General features: G+C 33.8%; 3 protein-coding genes and 1 long non-coding RNA gene across 4 annotated transcripts; 1 reads left to right on the top strand and 3 right to left on the bottom strand.

The window, feature by feature from the left end:
- Positions 1-201: 201 nt before the first annotated feature.
- On the bottom strand, positions 202-9,182 carry LOC136350491 (short stature homeobox protein). The gene is made up of 5 exons (XM_066302239.1): positions 8,732-9,182; positions 4,991-5,229; positions 3,019-3,076; positions 685-899; positions 202-620 (listed from the first exon to the last, which is right to left on the bottom strand). The coding sequence occupies exons 1-5, from the start codon at positions 9,153-9,155 to the stop codon at positions 441-443; spliced, it is 1,116 nt and encodes a 371-aa protein (XP_066158336.1). The 5' UTR covers positions 9,156-9,182; the 3' UTR covers positions 202-440.
- Positions 3,526-4,209, bottom strand: LOC136350495 (uncharacterized). Its single transcript, XR_010734163.1, has 2 exons — positions 3,715-4,209; positions 3,526-3,650 (listed from the first exon to the last, which is right to left on the bottom strand). It is a non-coding gene; the product is annotated as an uncharacterized lncRNA (long non-coding RNA).
- Positions 9,183-11,697: 2,515 nt separating the features above from the next.
- Cont (Contactin) lies at positions 11,698-17,973 on the bottom strand. The gene is made up of 13 exons (XM_066302228.1): positions 17,797-17,973; positions 16,837-17,133; positions 15,749-16,775; positions 15,588-15,690; positions 15,207-15,520; positions 14,702-15,142; positions 14,480-14,652; positions 14,123-14,427; positions 13,559-14,061; positions 13,263-13,502; positions 13,075-13,208; positions 12,837-13,020; positions 11,698-12,772 (listed from the first exon to the last, which is right to left on the bottom strand). Exons 2-13 carry the CDS (start codon positions 17,110-17,112, stop codon positions 12,663-12,665), a joined length of 3,810 nt encoding a protein of 1,269 aa, XP_066158325.1. The 5' UTR covers positions 17,113-17,133; positions 17,797-17,973; the 3' UTR covers positions 11,698-12,662.
- Positions 17,974-18,207: 234 nt separating this feature from the next.
- l(2)dtl (lethal-(2)-denticleless) lies at positions 18,208-23,013 on the top strand. Its single transcript, XM_066302232.1, has 9 exons — positions 18,208-18,458; positions 18,630-18,825; positions 19,019-19,227; positions 19,284-19,439; positions 19,498-19,698; positions 19,882-20,117; positions 20,702-20,865; positions 21,007-21,317; positions 21,858-23,013. Exons 1-9 carry the CDS (start codon positions 18,410-18,412, stop codon positions 22,256-22,258), a joined length of 1,923 nt encoding a protein of 640 aa, XP_066158329.1. The 5' UTR covers positions 18,208-18,409; the 3' UTR covers positions 22,259-23,013.
- The last annotated feature ends 454 nt before the right edge of the window (positions 23,014-23,467 follow it).

The raw sequence follows: 23,467 nt of genomic DNA, 5'->3' as shown, positions 1-23,467 counted from the left end.
GTAAATGGTTAATGAATATTGACAATTTCACCAAAAAGGGAGATAAAGGGGAGTGGGGAGATGGTTTCAGTCAAAAGGAGGTCCTAAGAAAAATACCGCCTATATTCCTAATATTAACTAATTATCGCAAAATATCTAGGACCTAAAAAAAGTTTTAAAATTTAACATCTTCTGTCTGGGTTAGGGCAATAATTTCAACTACACATTTTCAAACTATATTTGCTGGATATCAAACCGAAACATTACATGATTAAAATTATGTCCGTCGAAAAGTAAATGAGTTCAATTCTTCGCAACATCAAAATCTGTAGTTACATTCGGTTAATAAAGTATCTACTTACCGTTTTGAAACACTGACCTTATTATTTTAACACATTGAACTGCTCTTTTGCGTTTTCGATATGAAAAAAATTAAATACTGAAAACCTATAGAAAACAAATTAATTTTGAGACGTTTCTCCGGCCGAAAGCCCAAGCGCCTCTGCGTGTTTTTTCGCTTTTAATCTTAAATCTGCGATGCTAGAATTTTTGTGGGCAACTGCTAATGCTGCAAATTCCAGGGGGTACTGAGTGCATAAAATACTTCCGGGTGGAGTTCCTACAGCTACAGCTGCTGCGTACTGGAATGTTTTAAACTGTATTATATCCTCACATTTATTACATGTTCGAAAACTAAATACTTACTTGTTGTGCTGCAGTTATGAATGCGGAATTAATAGTGGAAAATGCAGTACTTTGTTGGCTAAATGATGTAGAAGAGAGTCGTTCGTAGTTTGCAAGTCCAAGTGAAGCAGGTCCGAGTGACATCCCTCTAAGCGCAGGAACGTTCATGTACGGTATTACTCTGCAAGGTTCTAATGGAGTGTTCGGAGAAGAGTTTCTATTATTCAGCATCATTCCTATAACATAAGCATTATACCGTGCAGTACACATAATGGGCCCTCATCTCATAACTGTTTAAATGGAGAGATGGATTGGAAAAGTATAGACATACTCTTCGAATATATTAAATATCTATGTCGGATATATAAGGTAACTCACTTTACATTAACAGGACTTATTCTTCGTCGGATAGGTATTGCTTACAAACGTATCGTGGCAGAAAAACCTTCTCCGTTTTTCAAATGCGTAAAGTTTAAGATATTTTTAGCGTTTTTTGCTTACTTATATATTCTTAAATGGAACACCCTATACAGTGTGTCCAAGATTTGGCGGCATCGGTGAAAAGGAGTGAAGTTCTAAGCAACAATATTTGTAACATAATGGCGAAAACAGAGCGGCTCCAACTGTACAGGTTTCGCAGAAATTTTGAGGAAACGAAAATTACGAATTTTCAATACCCGTTGTAAGTCCTGTATTTCATCAAAGTGCTTAAATCTATAAAACTTTTTTGAAGTAACATTTTAAATAAAATCCACCTGTGTAGTTGAGTTAATAATCGAGTTTCGAGTTAATGGCTAGACTAGAAAATTTGGGACACCCTGTATAGAGAGTCTAGCAATGAATAAATAGGTAACATGTTTAGTTCATATTCGAAATGAATAAACCTGAGTTAACCCCCTATTTGTAAATGTAATTTGTGAATGTGCTTGGTTCGGTCTGAATTGGGGAGAGGCTAAATCTCTAAATATCCATAGGCGGGGTTGCCTTTAGTCAACGCTGCACAAATAATCCCATTAGTTAATCATTTCTTACAGGGAGTAGTAATCCTGAATAATTTAATTTCTTTTTATATGCAAAATTTTGATCAAACGAATTACAAAAACTTCTTGTTTCGTTAGCTTTTCATTTCTCTACGGGAATGGTCAAAGCAGTCTTATATGCACATTTAAAATTGATTTTAAAAAAATGTCGATTCGATTTACATACATACAGATTTGCTATAATTAATACGATTTTGTAGTTTATATCTACCTACTTGGTGATAAAAGAATGTGCCGCCCTTGAAAGCGATGAATGAAGCAAGAGGCAGTAAGTATAATTTAGTAGCCACCAGGGGCCATACAACCCCGGCCAAGCAGGTCTTTTTAGGCTTGCCATTTGAATGACTGAATGTTGGAAAATTGCACTCTAGGGGAATTATTTTATTTGATTGAAAACTCTCGCCTTAGCGGTATTTTTTTAGATCCACTTCTCTATATAAATTCGATTATGCACCGCAGATTTTTTTGGAGAGCATAAACATTTGGTTTATTTATATATGTATAAGGATGCAGGATATGGAATGCGGATAACTGACTTTTTTTGTTATTATTATTTGTTAATTTTTAGTACTAGAATGATCTTGATTTGTGTGCTAATTAAATCAAAAGGAGTATTAATGAGGTTATTGTTAATTGTCCAAAAGCATATATAAGTGTTTTTCGGTTTTGACCTGCGATTTCGTAAGGGGTTGTAGAATGTCGCAAAATAACACGATTTTACAAATAAACATTATTTGAAATACACATATTAAAATACCTAAGAAATGTTAAGGAGACAAAAAATCTATCATTTTCTTATTTTGTGTGCTGGTTAATGTTTGTTTTTTAAATGAAGGGTTCGTATAAAACCGTCTTAGTTTGACTTTTAACCTTTGATACTTATAACCGATTATTGTCCGTTGAGTAAGCGTGTTGTAACATGACAATATAAAAATTGACCGACTGTAATACAATCGTGTATTAAAAAGAAAGCGTTAAGATATACGAATGCGTGTGAGTTTTTAACATAGATATAGAACATAAGTAGACAAGGAATATGTATTGATGGTGTTATTTAAAAACGCTTCCAACGTAACATGTTCGGAAAAAAATTAATTGTGTGCATTCACGTTTATAAAAAACACAATAGGTTAATTTTCAAATAAGTGTACCTACTGCACTTTCCAGTACCAACGTACTAGCACTCTCGATATTCCCATCGTGACATGAACCCTGAATTAGGAATTCGAAAAATCTGGCGGACCACTTTGGTTAAAGAAAAAATATACACCTGGTTTTAAGTAATTTAATAAATCCAGTGGTTAAGTAAACTGACCTTTTTGAATCTGATTTTCGTGTTTTCTGCACTTTGCTCTCCGATTTTGGAACCATACCTATAAAACAATGTACAGTGAACAAAATGACAATATTTTTCGGGCTGCTACGAGTGTGTTATTAAATAGGAAAATTCAAATTTAAGGACGCATATAAGGTTAAAGTTACGACTGTACATTTTAAAATTAGGGAGATCTATACAGGGTATCCCAAAAAAGGGGAGCGTCATAAAGTGTGTTTTTCGAACGGCACTATATCGTAGGTGTAACTGGTCAGAAAAATTTGTCGTAAATGAAACGCGTACTAGTTAAATAGACGCCAATTTGAACTACGAGTTTTTGTTACTACTACAAAGCAGTACGTATGACGTAAAATTAGTTATGTTTGGCACTCCAAGCTGAGTAAATGTCGATCTTCTGAAATATCTATATTAAATGGTAAAATATGCAATAACAAATAGTAGTCCATGTGCAAGTTGTGTATCCTATTACGAAATAATAATACACCATTGTAATTTTAAAGTATTTAATCAGTAATTATTTAGAATGTGACACACGGGAGTAAAAACTCCGGTTACAGCACCGAGAATTTGAAAAAGATACTTTTGATGTGGTTGAAGGTGTTTTCTTACAACTGAAAACAATAAGATATAAACAAACCATTATGTGAACACTATCTGCGTACTAGATATACTCACCTTCAAATATTGAAACAACTTCCAAGCCCGATTCCATCACATGTATCTCCGTTTTCCAATCGTTATTAATATGTTAGGCACTATAGTAAACGACGTTAAATACATCGGAAATAATTCCAAGGAATTAAGTATATTGCAAAACTAAACCCTAGTCGATATTATCGATCAGATAGATACAAAATGAAGAACACAATGAAAATATAAAAATGACGGAACTGGTCTGCATCACGCAGTTCCCGGCTCGATTTGCGGCTTTGCGAAGTAAAGTGCTCTCGGTGGCCAATCATCGTTCGAGATAATTATATTATATGTTTCAAATGCTAGTCGCAATTGGCCACACGATCATATATGTACGTACATTCAAAGAGGTTTTTGATGCAAACATTGTGATCGAAACAATTGAATCCCGGTTGCGTTTAGTTAGAATTTCATTTGTTTTGATGTACATTTCCAAAAGTCCTATGAGGTTGTTATTTGCAGTTCTTCACTACACTAAGTGAAAACACATCCTTAACGGGACACCCTGTATTTATGCTGAATCTCGGCCCTGTATAAGTAGAACAGGTGAAAATTAAATAAAATTATTATTCAGTACAGTGGCTACCAAGGCAGTGTTAGATGAGATCCCATCCGAAAAGTAATCACAAGGCCAATTTATGTTAACTTACATGTTTTATACGAGGTTCTGATAATATTACTAAATCGAAAATGAACTCGTAGAAGCCCGAGGGTATGCTAAATGCTCACCCATTAAGTACCTACGTCGGATTTAAAATTCAACTTAGTATTCTCGTGCCGTATAGCAATGAATAAATTAAGAGTTCTTTCTCAAAGTATGAGTTCCATATAGATAACATTGCTTAGTGTAATAAGGTATGTAATTGTTAATTAACACTTATGACCGATACTAAATCGATGCCGAGTGGATACTAAGCACAAACTACCGATTAAGTGAGTAGATTAACGGCATTAGGGGAGCATTAAAAGAGATTGATTTCGAAAACCATTCGTCTGAACGAAATGGCTTCGCCGGACACTTACGCAGCCCTTAGAGCAAACCACTTAATAAAATGATACTAAGTGTTTTGCGCTAATTTAACGAAACCGTGGGGTGAAACCGATTGATGTGCACATTTTACAAAAGGACCAGTTTTCATCATATAGTATAAGAATTCAATAATGAACGCGAAATTATTGCATCAATTACAACAACACACTTTAAACAAAGAATAGAACGAAATAAATTATTAATAAAACGAATAAACGGATTACTTACTTGTACTCGCGCCTCGCTGAGACCCAATCGTTGACTTAATTCTTCTCTCATGAAGGCGTCGGGATAGTGTGTTTCGTCAAATAATCGTTCCAATTCGTTCAATTGCTCCAACGTAAAGTTTGTTCGAGATCTGCGCTGTTTGTTATTACTCGATTTTGTAGAATTTTGTACTGGTGAAGGATGCCTCGAGGGAGAATCCGATCCATCTACCTTTACATCTTCTTTTGAATCTATTAAATCTAAAATTAACAAAATAAAATTGATAGGTATTCACAATTTACTTTTTATTAAGCAATACGATATCGATCATTAAAAAATACTGATATATCCATACTAATAACCATAAAAAAACCATTATTAGAATATTTCAAATTGAAAACTTCATTTTTCGCATTACTTAACTTCGGTTTAACTGAAATTAATTTCAAATTCCATCCATAAACACCAATTAACTAATTGCTTTTTCTTACCCAATTGGCATTTTCATAATGATAAATTAAAACCAGGGACGTTACAAAGAAATCATTAAAGGTGCATAGATACCTATAGATCAGTGTTAACTGTATTTTCAAATATTATTATTTCTATTGTAATTTTCTCTAGAGAGTAAGCACCTATCAATTGTGCATGTTATGAAAACGTGCACTTACTCATGCCGACCAAAATTGTCAAACTAATAAAAAAATTATCACTGCGTTCATGTAATTGAAAGCCCTTTAAAATGTATTAATTAACGTCATGCCATTAACTTATCTCTAAGGAATAACACCAGTTTCCAATCTGAGATAACTCTTTATAGGTGTTTCACAAATCTTGGGGCGGCATTAATTTAATTTTGTTCGCAGTTACTTTGTTGGAGAAATACAGTCATAATATAGCTCGTCTTGAAAGTATCTGGACGTAGAAAAGTTGTATAAAAACATTCACTTTATGTCGTATTTAACTAATCTAATTAATTACTAAGAATCTATTTGTTTTATTTACAAATGGAAAATTGCCGTTTTTAAGGCAAGAAATTTTATTAAAAATTCTATTAAACTATTTTGCAATGTTGTTCCCACCCGAGAAATAATTTTCTGCGGTTCTGATTTGATTTGACTTAAATATTTAAATGTCAACCTTAATATCATAATGATTGTCATAATCTTAATTAGGGCCTACGGTATAGGTGAATGGATTTGAAAATAAATAAATAAACATTGTTATACGGAAAGGAATTACAGCTTTACGTTTTTGGACTAATGGTATAGAATTAAGCGGATCAAATTTAAATCGTGTAATAACATAAAATCTACTGCGGACACGACACACTAGAAGTATCAAAAAGTGTCGAGATCAATGTTAATCTAATAAAACTCCTGCATTGGAATTGGATGCGTGTTGTAAACGACCGAAATGCTTTGTCACGATTTATTTAGATTTGCCGTTTCCTTGGTGGTCATAGTTTCTCCATATGTATGCATATGTAATAGAGGTACTCGTATACGAGGTACGTATATATACAGGATGTCTTCATTTTCATTATTTGTCGAGATGATCTGGATGGCCTTTTTGAACTGACGATTTCTTGATGGGTTGTGCCAGAAACATTCAATAAAAATTCCATCGAAAGCCTGTTACAATCTTGCATGCAACTCTGTTGCAAACTAAGTTTCCTTGTTCAATTTATAAGCTTTCACGTCTTTTGAACAAATATTTTCACCCTTCTGAGTAATGACATACTATTATAAAATACACTGTTTAAACACTAAATACGAGTTGAAATATTCGAATTAAAACTGCAAAACAAGGAATAAGTAAGAATCCATCCCTTGAGAGGAATTAAGCGCACCAGAGAGCTGAATTTAATACCCCTGCAACCTACGGAGCAATATACATCTTAGAGTGGAGCGCAGATTAATTTAATTTTGTTAATGTAATGTATAAATTAAAAGCGATGTTAAACTTTTATCGTATGTATGTGGTTAAATATGCGAAGCATAAATTTGTGAGTTGGTACTTATATTGTTACACCTACTTTTACAAATAGGCAATAGTATACCTATCGCATTTCTTGGCCGGTACTGTTACTATCAAAAACAGAAGAGACACTAATGTAAGTGAAATCAAAAAATACGTTTGGGGATATGTTACATTTACTGTCGCGCACCAAGTTCAGTGTTCATTAACTGATCATAAAAAATCCAGTTGGCTACTTTAGAATTTTGGAAGCGACGCTTGGCGTCGCGACGGCAAAAGAACATTTTCCCCAGGAACATATTTTTTCTCTTCAAAACTTTGTAGTTTGAAAAATTTTCAACAATTTTCGTATAAAAGATTTTTTGATATCTCCATCGTAGAATGCAGTGAATGATCATGGGGTTTCAATAAAATTTTTATAGACTATGACTGAATTATATTTACATTTTTTGTGGATTAACATAAACTTAAGGCAAATGACAAAACTCAAATCAAAGGTTTATGCAGGTCTAGGACATGTTCTATGTTAACAAAAGCTAGATCAAAATACGTTTTTTCTTCAACCTTTATCAATGTAGATTTTTTTAATTTAAAGTAAAAACATACGTTATTTTTATATACATTAATTGACTCAATTGAAGAAGCTTCTCATAACAGAAAAAATGGTAGTGCAGTTCAGTGTGGACTGGAGAAGTTGAACCTGCTGCAGAATCTACTTAATGGAAGTTGTGTTAAGGAATTGGTCAAAATGTTTCAGGAAAATTAAAATCCTGTATATTGTCGAAAGAGCAATCGAGTTTTGAAGAGTTCTCTTGAGATTATGAAGACCAATTATTGCACGTGTTTGGTCCAGAGCCTATGGAGGTTGAAGACAACTGTAATGCTGACGGTTCAGGGACTTTAAATCTACGTTATTATCATTAAATAACAGTTTCGATTGTAATGTTTTGAGAAAACTTCATGAATTATTCCCAGCAAAAAGTTTTTTTTTGAATCTAACTTCTATCAGAACGGTTGATGATATCATAATCAATTTACCTTCAATAAATTTGCAATGTTTAGATTCCCCAAGAGTAGTTTTTCCATTATATGGAGGAATTTCAGTGAAGGGGTATGTCGTAAATAAAAAAAGTGGACATTACCTATGCATTTCATATTGAAAATGATAAATATGTATATTAACTGGAAAAAGATGACCGATAGAGAAGAAATGTAAAAAAGGAAAAAGTTTTAAATTAAAACAATATTCAAATTGTTAATTAGAAACTATGGATAACTCAAACATTTTTTGAGCGGTAAAAGGAGATAAAACGCTAAAAGAAATAACACCCTGTGGATATTCTAATATTATATAGCTATTCTTGTTCTAAAAATCAAAACTGTGCATCAAAATTTTTGAATAACCTCCCATACAACTTTAGATTAGACATCTGCATATTAGATCGTTGAAAAAGAATTTTTCCGGCTGTTTAAATACGCTAAAAATAATAATATAGGTCCAAGGTATTCCATTAAAAAATCAAGTTGACATCTTTATAAATTCTGATATTAATTTTTTACAAACTTCAGTAATAAACTCGCTATTGCCTTGTCCGAGAAAAGGAACTATCATGGGAATCTCATTAACCATTAGAGCTAGATTGGAAAAATTCAGAATGGTTCCGGAAATGCTCTTCTTGACCTGGTCAAATCTCAAGACAAAAAGGAGAAATCACTCAAATCAATTTAAAACATTAAATATTAATCACAAGTGCAATAGTAAAGGTAATTAATTTGACTTACAAATCTTATTGCTGCTATTGTTAGTATCACATGTGGTATTCTCGTGGCTGTTGTCTTCCTCGCGATTGTCGGAATCAAATTGAGGACGCGATTTTGAGTGGTCATGATGTTCATTCCCAATATCGACATCACACAGTTTTTCTTGATGGTCTGACGTTATATCCCCACTATTAATGTCATTGTTTCTTAAATTATTGGGAATCAGTCGTAGGTCGATGCAACCGTGATTTGGCGAAGGTCCTTTATCAGAATCCGATATAAGCCAATTTTTCGGCTTTTTCCCATGTTTTTCGATGTATTCTCTTTCAGATTTAACTTTAGGAGAACTATTTCCTGTAGCATCAATCGACAAATTTAAACATTGCACTCCGGAATTGTTGTTTGCTTCGAAAGATTTTGACACGAATTGAGTTAATTTATCCATGATTACCGCGATAATCTAAAGCTTTGTTTAGAAGGATCATGTGAGTGAAACTGAATAATCATTTGGAAGTTGGGATGGTTTCCATGGATACCATAGGGGCTGCGGTTTAAAATAACTCCACCCTTAACGAGTGTACAGCGCCGCTCATTGGGGGTAGTAATACGGGGATGGAACTTCGCCTATCGCTTCGCTGTGTAGGGAAATTTACTTCTTATATTTATGTCAAGTCAATAGCTTACTGGAAGTAGGACCAACATTTTTTTAGCATTTGTTTTTCCAACTGGTGCAATTATGTAGATTTATTATTATAGAGTGGGTGTATTATTAATTTCAATTTTAACTAAAATATAGTCCTGGCGTTTTAAACAGGTAGGTATTGTCCAGATTAATTACATTTGAGAATCGATACCCGCATACCTACATGCAGATGTTTTGTTAACTGAACCATTTGAAACTTGGGTTAACATTATATTATCCTAAAACATTGATATTGTCCTAAAACCAGTTATATCGGTAATTTTAATAAGAAAATTGTGCAAAAAATTTTCCTCAAAATTATTTGTATGGCAGCGTTAAATAACTTAAGAACTTCACGAGTTGTACAGATAGGGGTATGAATAATTAAGACATTTTCATATATTAGACCGGGAAAAAATGATTTAACCGAGTTTCTTGTTTGAGCCGAGCTCAACCAAACTTGATACAAAACGATACTCATAATACGGTGCATATTGATAAAAAATGCTTTCAAACATATAGATCGTTGAAGCATTTTCTTAATCATTTTATTACTTGCAAACCTTATTTAACAAGATATCTTTAAAATTAGGACACATTCATATATATATATATATATATATATATATATAAAATTTCGTAGAATTTCTACCCGACGCAGTTTCACGTTATGTGAGAATTCATCCTTAAAATAATATCTGACATGAGCAATTTGAAAAGTCGGCTAAATCGGATTTAATCAGTTTTTTTGACAAACGCGAATGGCTCGATAAATAATGAGTCCATTGTTTTCAATTACATATAAACTAGTTTTTCTTGATCTTGGTGGTCTTGAAAAGTTCATTTTTGGGTGGCGTCGGTAAGTTATTTGGGTTTGATTTGATTTTAACTGTATTAGCCAGAACCTAAGGAGAAAAATACCTTTTTTTTTTTTTTTTGTTGGCGGGGAGGAAAAACCTTCATAGGTACCCGATCTGGTGGTCTGGCGATCGGGTTATGTGGGATTCATCTTCCTCTTCCTGAGAAGAAAGAAGACGCCTACCCACTAAAAAACCTCCCCTCTTCTTCGCACTTCTCGTCCGGTACCGCCATCATGGCATTCCTTCGGACGAAGGAGAAAAATACCTATTTTGGTTTGAATTCGTTTTTATTAGGATAAATAAAATGTCAATTGAACGATTCGTAAGGATAAGTTGGTTTTTATTTGGTATAATTTAAAAGTGCAAAAAATCTTTTAGGTGTTACTATTTTTGGGTAAAATCCCAACGCACCTGCTCTGTGCGCACATTCGAGAAATTCAATACCCTGTATCTCAGAAATGAAGCATACACACGCACGCACAATAGTGGCAGTTGATTCAAGAAGTATTTTTATTATTCGGATTTTTTTTATGTTTAATTTCGGTAAGTTTATTGTAATGTTATCAAATGTAGAACTGGAAAAAATCGCATCGCGATAGAGACGTATGTGCTTGTGATTTTAATTTTTTACATTTCCCAGTGCTGTCCGCTTTCTGATTTCCACTTCACGTTTGAGTCATAATGATGTAGTTCAATGAATTGTTATAAAACCTAATCGTTTCATAATTGTTCAAATTCCAAATGGAAACTTAGTGTTATGATTTTACCAATTTTACCTTTTCTTAATGAATCGTATATGTGAAAATAATATTGCGTGAGTGCCAATAATGAATTCGTGCACTTTTCTCGTATTTTTAATGCATACTTGATTTTTAGATAGATCATCGATTATTAGTACACTAGTTCTTGCCTTTTCGACTTACTTCAAACTTGAAAAAGTCATCCCGGATTTAATGAAAATCATCTAAATTGTAGGTACTGTAATGGAAAATTTCCCACTCGTTAAACATATTTAAAATGACAAAAACAAGAGTTTAAGACATTTCTGATGCATTCACTGTATGAATCGAAGGAAAAGCTGCGAAAGAGTTATAGCTCTATATATTTTTTATTTTTCTTGGAATGGGTTGGTAATGAAATAATGAAAACGAATTTTTATATTTGCAACTCGCTAAACTACACTGATGGTTAGGTCAGAAAATGTTGAAGGTCGAGACGGAAAAGTCCTACCTTATCGCCTCTCACCACAGCGGAAAACTCTATAATGAAGGGTTCCAATATTTCGTTGCAAAAGTACGCATGCATAGATGTCAATAAACTTGACGATATTTTTCTGAACATATGCTCGAGAACTTTCTATTAAGGTGCATGCAGGATTATTGAGTGTATAACTGAAAGTAACAATATGTAGCTACACAAAAATTAGTTTAAAAATAGGATTAAAATATATTATAAACGTTTTATATTACATTGTATTTCTATTCTCAGTAAAAAAATATAAAATATATTATTCTACGTTTAAAGTAAAAGGACTCGTTATCTACCTATGTACTGACTGATTTTATTGGTAAGGGGATTTCATTCTTGATCTATCTGTAATAATCGATTCCTACCGATGATATTGCCGTCAGATTTGCTTGCAAAATCTAACTTTCCTAAAAATTCCAATCTTCGGCTATTTCTAGCAGAAAATATTCGATAATATATCGATTCAATTTAAACAATCCTATTATTTAAAAAACATTTTAAAAAATCATAACTAGTATAACTAGATAATTTTATATGTGGAAATGTCCTTGTAACTTCCTAACAAATAAGTCTAGGTACCTTACTTAAGTATCACGGAAACACAAAGTCAATCTTATAGATGCGGTATTTTTTATTTGTGCTTATTTATTGATGTATTACGTCAGATGTATGGATAAGGTTCAGATTCGATTGAATTCAAGTTCTTACAAACTAGAGTAAATATTAAAAAACTATTGTTTTTTCAATAAAATTGAATCTAGGAAAAATACGTTAGTAATTTTTTGTACCACCGTCTAAATGCAAACGGCATTTGACCGAGTGATTTCTTACCAAATTGACAAAATTTCTCCAAAAGAACGGACTATATTCACATATGATTACTAACTTATTTAATTTCAATTTTATGAAATGATTTTTTACTAATACTTATTATTATGCGTAAATCATGGCTTGTTTGTACGAATTTAAGTGCACTTACTTTTAACAAAACACTATATCACTAAACTGGACGGATTTAATATTTTCCAGGTTTTTGAAATTTAACACAATATTAATCTGAATTATTAGTATTGACAAGTATTTCTTACGAATTTGAAAAAATAATATCTTTCTCATCTTTGAAAATGATATGATTGTTGCAATAACGACGAAATGGCAGTAATTACAAAATGCGATATAATACTACGCTATTTAAGCTAGCGACGAGGACTTTTAACCAAGTAGCTGAACTGCTTTCGCGAAACGACGAACTGCGAAAGTATTGAGGATTTCCTGTAATCGTTTATAGTAAAATTGAATGATATTAAAAAAGAAGACTAACAAAACTTCTATTTACCCATTTGGAAGAGGAGTTCTGGTGAACTCATTCGGCCGTCTCCACCATTTGAATACGCCAGGACTCTCATTCTATAAGTTTTTCCAGGCGAAAGTCCGTCAACGTATCCCTCTAAGTGTCCTCCAAATGGTACAATCGTGTCATTTGCCGTGCTCAAATCTTGATCAAACTCCCATATTCGAATCTAAATATATGTATACGCCGAATTACCTCTAAGAAAACCATAAAATGCACTTGCCTTATAGCCTTGCAACGGTTCCTCTTCTAACGATGGCTGAACGTACCGCCACTGAACATTTATAGTCGACGGGTTAATTCCGTACACTCTAACAGAGGACGGCGGTTTCTGAGGTGCTTTCCTAAATGTTCGCTCTATAAGTTCAACAAATGTTTGACAAATTTAATTCATTGCGTTACTCAATCTACCCAAATATCTTTCGCTTTCTGGTCCTTCGCCTGCACCGTTATAGGCCATGCATTTGACGAAGTAATACGTGTCGGGTTGAAGACCTACAATTAGCGCCCACGGTCTCGTTGTTCTAGACAAATAATAAACGCTATCTTCTTCGCGCGTATCCTTTCTCCAATATTTTATCCTGTGGCCGATCAATTTTCCTTTTATCTTCTCCCTAATTTCTTCAATCGGCTCCCACGACACGTTCAAAGCTACAAATTCAATGAAGCAAATACACATTACGTAAGCACATTACGCGTGCACTTACCGGTCGAATTATAAGATTTGGCGAGCACGAGTTGTGGAGCCACTTGTGGCATATCCTCTGCAGAGAATATCAAAGCTTCAGCACTAACCGGCCCAGGACCTATTTCGTTTATCGCCTGAACTTTCACCAAGTATTTCGTGTAATAAAATTTCGGTTCGATCTGAACAACTGCTTTATTGATGCTGCCGAATTCTTTTAGTATCTCACTTTGGAACTCCAACTGATCGTTATATCTTTTCCAAAAAATTTTATAATGGATACCGGGAGCGTGTTGTTCTTCGGGCGTCAAGGATTTCCAGGTAATGGTCAAATCGCCAATTTTTCCTCCACCGCCTCCCAATTGCGTTGGTGCCATTCTGGGACGATCTTTTAGCGTATGATATTTTGGACTTGGGGCCGAGTACGGCCCTTGTCCCAATTCATTCCATGCGCGAATTCGAAACTCGTAATTTGACCAAGGAGTCAAACTTACTTCTACATCGGTCTCCTTTCGACCGGTGAATCTAGAAAAGAAGGATAATATTGGCAACAACATGAATTTTAAAGAAAGAGTCTAAAATAAACCTGTCTATCTCTCTTCCTTTCAATCCGGATGCTACCGTTACCCAAGTATTGTTCCAGTTGGTTCTGCCACTAATAGAATAGCTGTAAACAGGCATTCCGTGTGTGGCCCCATCAGTCCACTGCAGCACGAAGGAATTCTTCTGCATAGACATAACTTGGACGCCTCCCGGTGGCCCCGGCGGACCTTGAACGACGACGCGGGTCTTTGACGATATCACGCCAACTGCGCTTTCTATTAGACATTCATAATCCCCAGAGTCGGAGAACGTAGAGTTTGCTATTCGTAAATAGCCGCCATCGATTTTCTGCAAACAAGAGATGAAAACTGGCGTAACTATTTTATATTCGTTACATTACTATTTTATTAGCAGAATTGAAAATTTTATCAGCAAGAATGCGAAGCCCATTATGAGTCCAGATGTAAGCGATATCCAGCATTTCGTCAGATATTGCATAGCACTGTAAGTCTAGGTTGTGCCCATTTACAGTCACAATTGTGGGTCCCGGACTTTCCACTATTCGTGGTTCTCCTAAAATCACCCCTTATAATCAGTGTTTACGCGATTATCGATAACTTACGTAAAACTATCAGTCGTCCCTTGGACTCGGCCATCCCTAATTCATTAATTGCCGTACACGAATAGACTCCTTCATCGTCTCTAGAAACGGGGCTCAAAAGTAGATTTCCACTTTCGAACATTCTTCGATGTCCTCCAGGTCCTATTTCTATCCCGTCTTTTTTCCAAACAAATCTCGGCTTCGGCGCCGCTTCTGGTCGACATTTCATTGTAACATTGCCGTTCTCTGCTGCATATGTCTCGGATTCGAGCGGCTTCTTCTTAAAAGTCGGCGGAAAAGCCAATACCCGCAGCTGTGCCGAAGAATACCGTGTTTTTAGCGTATTGGACGCACCACATTGATACATTCCAGGATCTTTTTGGTCGTTTAGATAGTTTATAGTCAAGACGTTATCTTTAATGTTTATACGTCCTCTGTCCTCTGGATCTAAGTTCAGAGTAGCTATAAAATGCACAGATTTATTATGCCGGCCTGGAAAATGTGTCGAGTTAATAGATTCACTCACACAACTGTTTCCCATCTTTAAAGAAAGTGTAGTTAACATCGGGTATGCCAAAAGCTTCACAGGTCCAAACCAACTCGCCTTTTTTATCGATATGTTTATCACTTAAAGGTATTGTGAAGTTCGGTTCTGCTTGAATATTCAATATAACTGAATTTTCAATACTTTGCCTATCATTGTATGCTCTACATGTATACTCTCCTTCGTCTTCCACACGAACATATGGGATAATAAGGACTCGATTAAAACTAGTAAAATAAGCATTTCTAGGAAATCCAATCGATCCTTTTCTGGTCCAATTATAACTTGGAACAGGACTATGTACGAAAATGTAAAGGACGCATTAAAATAATACCGAAGGCCAAATACATTAAAGGCACTCACTATCCAAACGCGACGCATTCTAATCGAACTTCCTTTCCAGCTATCGGGGTGTCTGGAAACGACTTCGGAAAGTTATTAGGAAACTTTAGCGTTTGATAATTTGCTAAAAGAGACAGAAGACACTGTATCCTCAGGTATAAACTTGTTAATCAAATACTTACAATGCGGATTTACGCGTAAAGGAAAAAATGGTCCGTTTCTACCCGAGTCAGAGAATTCCGATTGTATACTACAACTATAATTCGCCCTATCGATGGTTTCCAGGGCGGAAAAATAAAGAGCGCCATCGTTAGAGACAAATACCCGTCTATCTTCTTCAACAAAATTTGGAAAATATTCTCTAGACCACGAGTATTTGACGGAAGGAAAATGGTTAGGCGGATCGCAGTAAATTGCTCTTCCCCAATTTAAATCACCAACCTCTGGACTTCTTTTCAACACAAACTCCAAAATGAAGCCGAAATTGATATTAACACTTTCGGAAATTATCGTTCCAAATTTGTTGGATGCTCTGCAGTGATATGTAGTCCTGTCGAGTTTCTGTTGTGGATCATGTATAATCAATGTTCCTCCAGTTATAGTGTAACGTCGATCCATTAAAGGATCTATTTCTCGGGGTACCAAGACATCATTCTCATATTCTTCTCTATACCACTTGTATGTTGGTGTGGGATATCCTCCAGCTAAACACGATAAGCTAATATCATTGTACAAACTTCTCTTTGACATATCAAAAATAGCATCTGCTGGCTGTTTCACAAAATATGGTCCTCGAGGTACCTTATCTGGGTCAAATATTTCAGTACCATAAGCAAAGTTTCGCTGCTCTGCTCGCAATCTTTCCACAGAGGCTACATTAGCTTTGCAAATAAATGGATGTAATTCATTACCATCTACTGACTGTAAGCCCCAGTGCATTGACTTATCCGAAAATGTATAAACCAAGAAATTACTGTCATATCCTTCAGGTAAAACATTCTCCTTAATAAATGCACTTTCCATAGGAGGCAATTGGGTACCATCAGGATTTATGTATAAATTTGGGGCTGTTTGATGTGCTCCAACATACCAGCGACGATGCTGAGGGTCATATCGATTTAAATGCTGTACAAGAAAACTGTGCTCTTCAATGCTGCTAATGGACACTAAGTCAGATGGATTTTTTTCTGCCTGTTCACCTGCCATGGCCTAACACATTTTAAGACATAATATAATAAAATCTGCACCTCTAATTTTTGGATTTACTTACTTGACAAAGGATTCTTGAATCTACATAAGATTTACGAGGTGATTTAATGAATTTATAACAATAATGTTGAAATAGAACCCAATGCTCTGGGCATTCAACCTCTAAGCCTGATAGGTGTCCTACATAATCCTGTTCATAATTTCGAAAATTTGATGTAAGACTGTTTAATCCTATATGAAAATCTACCAGATCAGCACCTTCACTGACATGTTTGCTATCAATAACGGGACTATTGCAAAATATCACAAAAAGGATTGACCACTGTGGATGGAGCATCTCAGTAAATATGTTTATAACCTAAAAATACATCAAATAGAAAAATACTAGCTAACAAATTAGCAAGTATTTTTCTTCATTATTATTGATACACAACAGGATCTATTATGCAATATTATGTAATTAATATAATTTTAAAATGTAATATCTTTGAAGTAGTTTGGTGTACAAAAAATCATCAGTATTTTAACCCACACGTAAATCTGACTTTTATTGGATGTAATTATGGACATTTTCAATAATTGGAGAGACAGCAGGATATATGTTATAATTTTCAAAGTTGAACTATAAAGTAAATATTATAATTCTATTCCTTTGTAACACTTAATAATATTCGTTTCATTAAGCATAAGCAACATATTTCTGGCTGAAGCATATTAACGGCTCTAAATTGAATATTTATTTCTCTTAAGAAAATTCAATATAATTACTTTTCAAATTGTCAGTAACAATCTTGTATATGTTTACTCTTCAATTTTCGATTCTTGCCTATTTAATAAAAGCACTTTGTATAAATAATTCTCTAGATTAATCCATTGAAGTCCAGAAGTGTTAGGATTTTATTCTTGTGTGGACGAAAATCTGAATTCTAGAGTCCAAGTCTGATCGTTGAGGATAATTATACGTGCCGATATCCATTTCAAATTATACTTAAATAAAATGTATCTTATCAAAAAAGCTCACCTAGAGGCATTTAATGTTAATTATTTGCACTAACGCACATTACCCAGGTGAAACTTAACATTTATATTTATTTAGTTTATCAATTAAAAGAAATTCCTTGAAAGTTCAGAGGTAATTAGTCACTTAATTTTATGAAGGTAGTACCTTTGTTAGGTGTTAGAAGACGCCACTATGTTTAGAGAAGAAACAATACTTCTTTAAACATCTCACTTGTCATTTCATTCTCCCTCTCACTTAGATTCGATTTCGATTTTCATTTTAACAAATTTAACTATATTTTTAAATAAGAAATCAACAGAAAAATTTCTAGATCATTATTATATTCAAAGGTATCGAACTGTTTTTGCTAATTACTGCTAGAAGTTAATTAATAAAATATTTCAACTTGAAAAATGACAATTGATATCGAATCGGGATTTCAAGAATCCGATTGCAAAACTCAGATAAGATTAACCAGAATTTTCCCGCTTCTTCTATGTTTTGGTTCTGTTAATCAAGATGAATTGATAATTTCGTAATTTGCACCGATCCTTAAATTCATATAGAAGGCAATTAAGCTTCTAAACTATGACGTAGATGATAGTTAAAGTTTTATAGTTATATTGATCGAATTATGAGCACCAATAGTGTGAAATCTTTAATAAACCGACAATATGGAATTGGTGAGTAGTGAATAGTTCTCGTTCTTATTCTCCTATGGGTCTTGAATTTTTGGTTACTAGTTACCACATATACTTGACTACATAAAATGAAACTAGTAGAAATAATAATAAATTAGTATCCAAGTCTCTCCCCATGCATAAATGGTAACTAATGTATCTCTCAATTTTTAGCTACAACTTGGAGAGAATATGATCCTCTTCATTACAGGTTTCACACTGTTAATGACACTATGGATGCTGAAGCTCCCGTATTTGCAGCACCTATTTTTGCATGTAAAACTGCGCAAAAAGATGGAAAAGAACATTTCGTTGGTATGGCAAATGAAGATGGCCATTTGGTCATTTTGAATACACAATCAAAGGAAAAGTAAGAATTAGATTTTAAGTAGGTATATACTAGAATGTGGATGTTTGACAAAGAACATTTTATGAAACTCTTTTTTAGACTCCATTTATTTTATTTGCCTTTGCATTTTTGTTGCACCTTTGGTTGAGTGTTAAAGTATCATTTCTCTTAAAAACCTTTCCAGTTTTAATATCAGCCTCTTTTTTATTTAAAGGCAGTGCACAAATGCCCATAACAATGCAATTTTCGAATTAGCCTGGAAGTGTGATCAAATGCAGATAATCACGGCATCAGGTGATCATACTTGCAAGCTATATGATTTGGAAGATGGAGACATTAGAGAAGTTCGGATGTTTTGTGGTCACACAAGATCTGTTAAAACAGTAAATTTCAGAAAGGATGATTCTAATGTATTTGCAACTGGTATGAAGTGAAAAAATGATTTATATATATAGGTCAATTTTTCAATTTTCTATTAGGAAGTAGAGATGGAAATATTATTTTGTGGGACACTAGGACAGATCAAAGTAGCTTTATAGGCAAACCTGACTGTACCATTTACAATTCACATCCAGGAAAAGATATTAACACTCCAAGTAAAAGTAAGAAAAAGGTTATTCAAGCCTGCAATACAGGTTTGTCACACTTGGTACTGCTTTTTTTGTTCCCATGATTAAAAAATTGTGTATTTAGGAATAAAAAGTGTTACTGGTTTGGTCTTTCAAAATTCCAACACTTTAATCTCATGTGGGGCAGGAGATGGAGCAATCAAAATATGGGATTTGAGAAAACATTACACAGTACACAAAAAGGAATCATTACCTAAGAACACTATACCCTATATGGGAAAAACTGGTAAAAACGGATTTAGTAATTTAACTATCGATGGTCCAGGTATATAAAACACTATTATTCATTATCAAATTTATTAAGGATTAATTTCATTGATCTTTGATGGTCTTTATTTACCATTTATCTTATGCACAATTCATTGGAGAGATAGGCATGCACAATATGATTCTTAAAAATGAACCATGTTTTTGTTTCAACTGTGGGTTATTATATATGAATTTGCAGGTATCAGATTGTACGCCAATTGTTTAGACAATACAATATACTGCTATAACGTAGCCACCTATGATGTGGAGCCAGTCAAGTGTTACACAGGTCATTTAAACCATACCTTCTATGTAAAATCTTCCCTAAATAAAGATGGCCAGTATTTGGTCAGCGGGAGCTCAGACGAAAGCGCTTACATATGGAATGTACATAATTCTCGTCCTATTGTGAAACTAATAGGACACAGTGCTGAGGTGCATACAATTAGCTAGCCAACTTGTTATTAAAATTTAAAATATTGCTAGTCAAGAACGGAAATAAATAAGGCGCTGAACAACGACAATTTTCTTGTCATATTTGTTTATTTCCGACCTGAAATGTTTTTGTTATTTATAACACAAAAGGCCAAAATTTTAAATTGATATTGCGTCTGACTATTATAACCATTGTTGTAATGTAATGTTGTTTTATCAATACATGTTATGTTCCTTTCATATTTTGGGTCCATTACCCATATAAAATTATTACGTGTTTTTTCTCCCAGTATTTACAACATTTTTACTACTGCAAGCATCAAGATTATTACAGTTGAGAGCAACATTGTTAAAACTCCACTTATTAACTAATAAGTTAATTGTTTTGAAATGATTTAAACCGCAGTTTTCTTTGGTTATAAAGCATCTGTCATATTAACAGCCGGTTCAAAGAATGTGTTTTTCTTTGCTCTTCATTGGATGCAGTTCCTATTTAATATTGTTAGATTAACAATGGTCACAATAGTTAGGCTGTAAATTAAGTTTCTTGACCATAAATTTTTAGTATAGTTTTTTCTCGTTAGGTAACGTGTGTTGCTTGGTGCAACCTCAAAACATTACTGCCTTCCATTGTAACGTGTTCAGATGACATCTCCTATAAAATATGGAATATACGTGGCATTGACTGTTCCGAAAGTATAAGGTGGAAAGCCGAAATTTTGCCTCTTCCAGTACAGAAACCGTCGAAGTACGTGTTGATGAGTGTGTTAGAAACTAAATTTTTGTTAGGTAACTTTTTCACAGGAGAAGGGTTAATTTTTATGTAAACTACATTAGATTTTGCAAAGTTGAGTACAGGGTGTAGATTTGCTGTATTAAATCATTCCAGAAAACGTCTGTGCAGACTCTCAGACCAGACTAACCTGCCGAAACGACCAATCTGGCAGTGTAAAAATTGTCAGAAAGCTACAATTTCCAATTCTCTCTGTGAAAATTGTATACCCACCTCCTGGAAACGTAAGGCGGACTGTGATATGTGGAGCGAAAGTAAGAGAATCGATACCGATTTCGGGCCTAGGAGATTATTTGCCCATTTGGATGGGAATTTTCGGCAGGCAGACAATTCAGATCAGTTCATGGAAGTTCTAGAACGACGTGAGGAGGATGGCATTAGCTTAAAGTCGCTTAATAAGGCTTTGGGTAAGTTATATTAGAATATTTTATACATAATGTGATCTTTTAGTTGACTACCGAAGATTCATATATTATTATTGCATATTCGGTAATTATACCATTGAAAAAATGTGAATCTGCCACACATAAACAAGCCCCATGTTTTATGTTGATCTTTACGAGAACTTCTAGCGATTATAGGGAATTGGGAAATTCTGGTTAAAGTCAAACTTTATAAAAGTAGGGTTGATTATGTCGTCTTCACGACTCTTAAAAAGTTAAAATAACTCAAAATTCTACAACTGCGATCTCATACGTCTCAAAACAAAACAGCGTTTCTAATCTCCACAGGCGTTATGTTCGAATAACAAGAAAATTGCATAAATTTAAACACATTCAAATTGATCCTTACAATAAGCTACCTGTTTTCGTTATGTAATTAGTTGTGAAATTAAACTCCTGTAGTGATTGGTTCCGATTATTGAAGCTTTATTTAACGAAATTAGAAAAATAGAATTCTTTATCTTGGATTTTTTAAAATCACATATTTATTACATAATATTTCAGAATCTTACAAATCTACCAAAAACTCTATAAACCTTTCGGCATCGCCCACCGTCAATTTACCTAATTTTGTCGTGGACGGCACTGCACCGCACATCCACTATTCACCGCCAAAACGGAAAGCTCAAGATTGGCTGACGAAACTGCGAGTGGAAAAGAATTTATGCCAAGAAATGGTGCAACGAACATTGGGGTCGAGTTCTCCCAAGTCCCCGAAACTGGAAATAACACCCAAGAGTAATAAAAAACTTTGGACGACTCCAAAAAGTCCACTGTTGAGATTTTTCAAGGTTATCAATAACAGTAACAGCGTGAAAAACGATTACAATGTAAGTTGTTCTCCTAAGAGGCATGGCGGTTTTGGATGTTTAAATGGTAGCAGTTCGAACCAAGAGAATCAGTGAAGAACATGCGATCGATAATTGAGTAGTTTTGTAATTTTGAAAAAAGTGAATGTAATACTCGTAGGAGTGACTGATTTTTTATACAGGGTCGCAGAGATTTTTTATTCGAAATTAGTTCGGTTTAAACGAAAATAATAAAACTCGAAAAACCGGTTTTTTTTTTAGTACCTACCTCTGTATTTTAATTAGAAAATGTAAAATAGCCATTTCTTTTAGATGTAGAGTTATTAAATAATATTAAAAGGATGAAAAGACGGAAACAAAAGAATCTAAAGTTACAATCTGCGAAAAGAAATACACTATATTATTATTTTAATAGATGGGCTTCTTCGTCCTCATTTTAAATATGTGTAAAGGGTATCACGAAAATGTGAAATTAAGACGTTTTGTTCGCATTGCACACCTGTTAACTTTATCAAAAAGGAAAACATAAAAAAAAGATTGGGAAAAAATTTATGATTTATATAATTATCATATATTTTTAGAGGAGAATGAAATAAAATAATAAGATATGTTGTGTGTCATTGCAAAAAACGAAAATTTATATGGTAGTTCTTTTGTTTATTTGAAAATTGCTATTGTCAATTTTTTAAATAAATACAGGGTGACTCATGAGTAATTGATGTTACTTGGTTCTACTTCGAACGACCTGTGTTACATACAATCTCAGAAGAGTTAACGTCATAGTGGTACAAGTAATGCATAGTGATAGGTACCATATTGTAGAATCGACTGAATATATTTTAAAATAACTAGTTGTTTTTTTTTTATTTGCCCGAGTTAAAATTTTGAACTAATCTCAAGCGGTAACTCAGCAATTACAGGTAAGTTGAAGATTCAAATTGTGAGTAATGGTTTTACGTAATAGTATTTAACTGTTAGAAGTTTTTTTAGAGGCAATTAAAAAAAATTAAGTTTGTTTTATTACTGTATACACAAAAAAGAAGTTAAAGATGTTGAAAATCAATATTCAAATTTAAGGTCATAAAATTATTGCAAAATACATAATTTTCTCATCTGTCTTTCTAAGTCTGAAAGGTCATCTTATATTGTCTTCAGTTGAATGATCTTTGCCGATATATGCTAATTTGTTATTGATGATTTTAATTGGTTGCTTATTGTTATTACTTTCAATAATTTAACCAATCAAGGATCTATGTTTAAAAATTTAATACCACGTGCTCAAATGTCTTGAATGTGTGTCTGAAG

Source organism: Euwallacea fornicatus, chromosome 3 (assembly GCF_040115645.1).
Source record: "Euwallacea fornicatus isolate EFF26 chromosome 3, ASM4011564v1, whole genome shotgun sequence".
NCBI lineage: Eukaryota > Metazoa > Arthropoda > Insecta > Coleoptera > Curculionidae > Euwallacea > Euwallacea fornicatus.
Note: the sequence above shows the minus strand (reverse complement) of the source record. Positions and strands in the feature narration are given on the sequence as shown.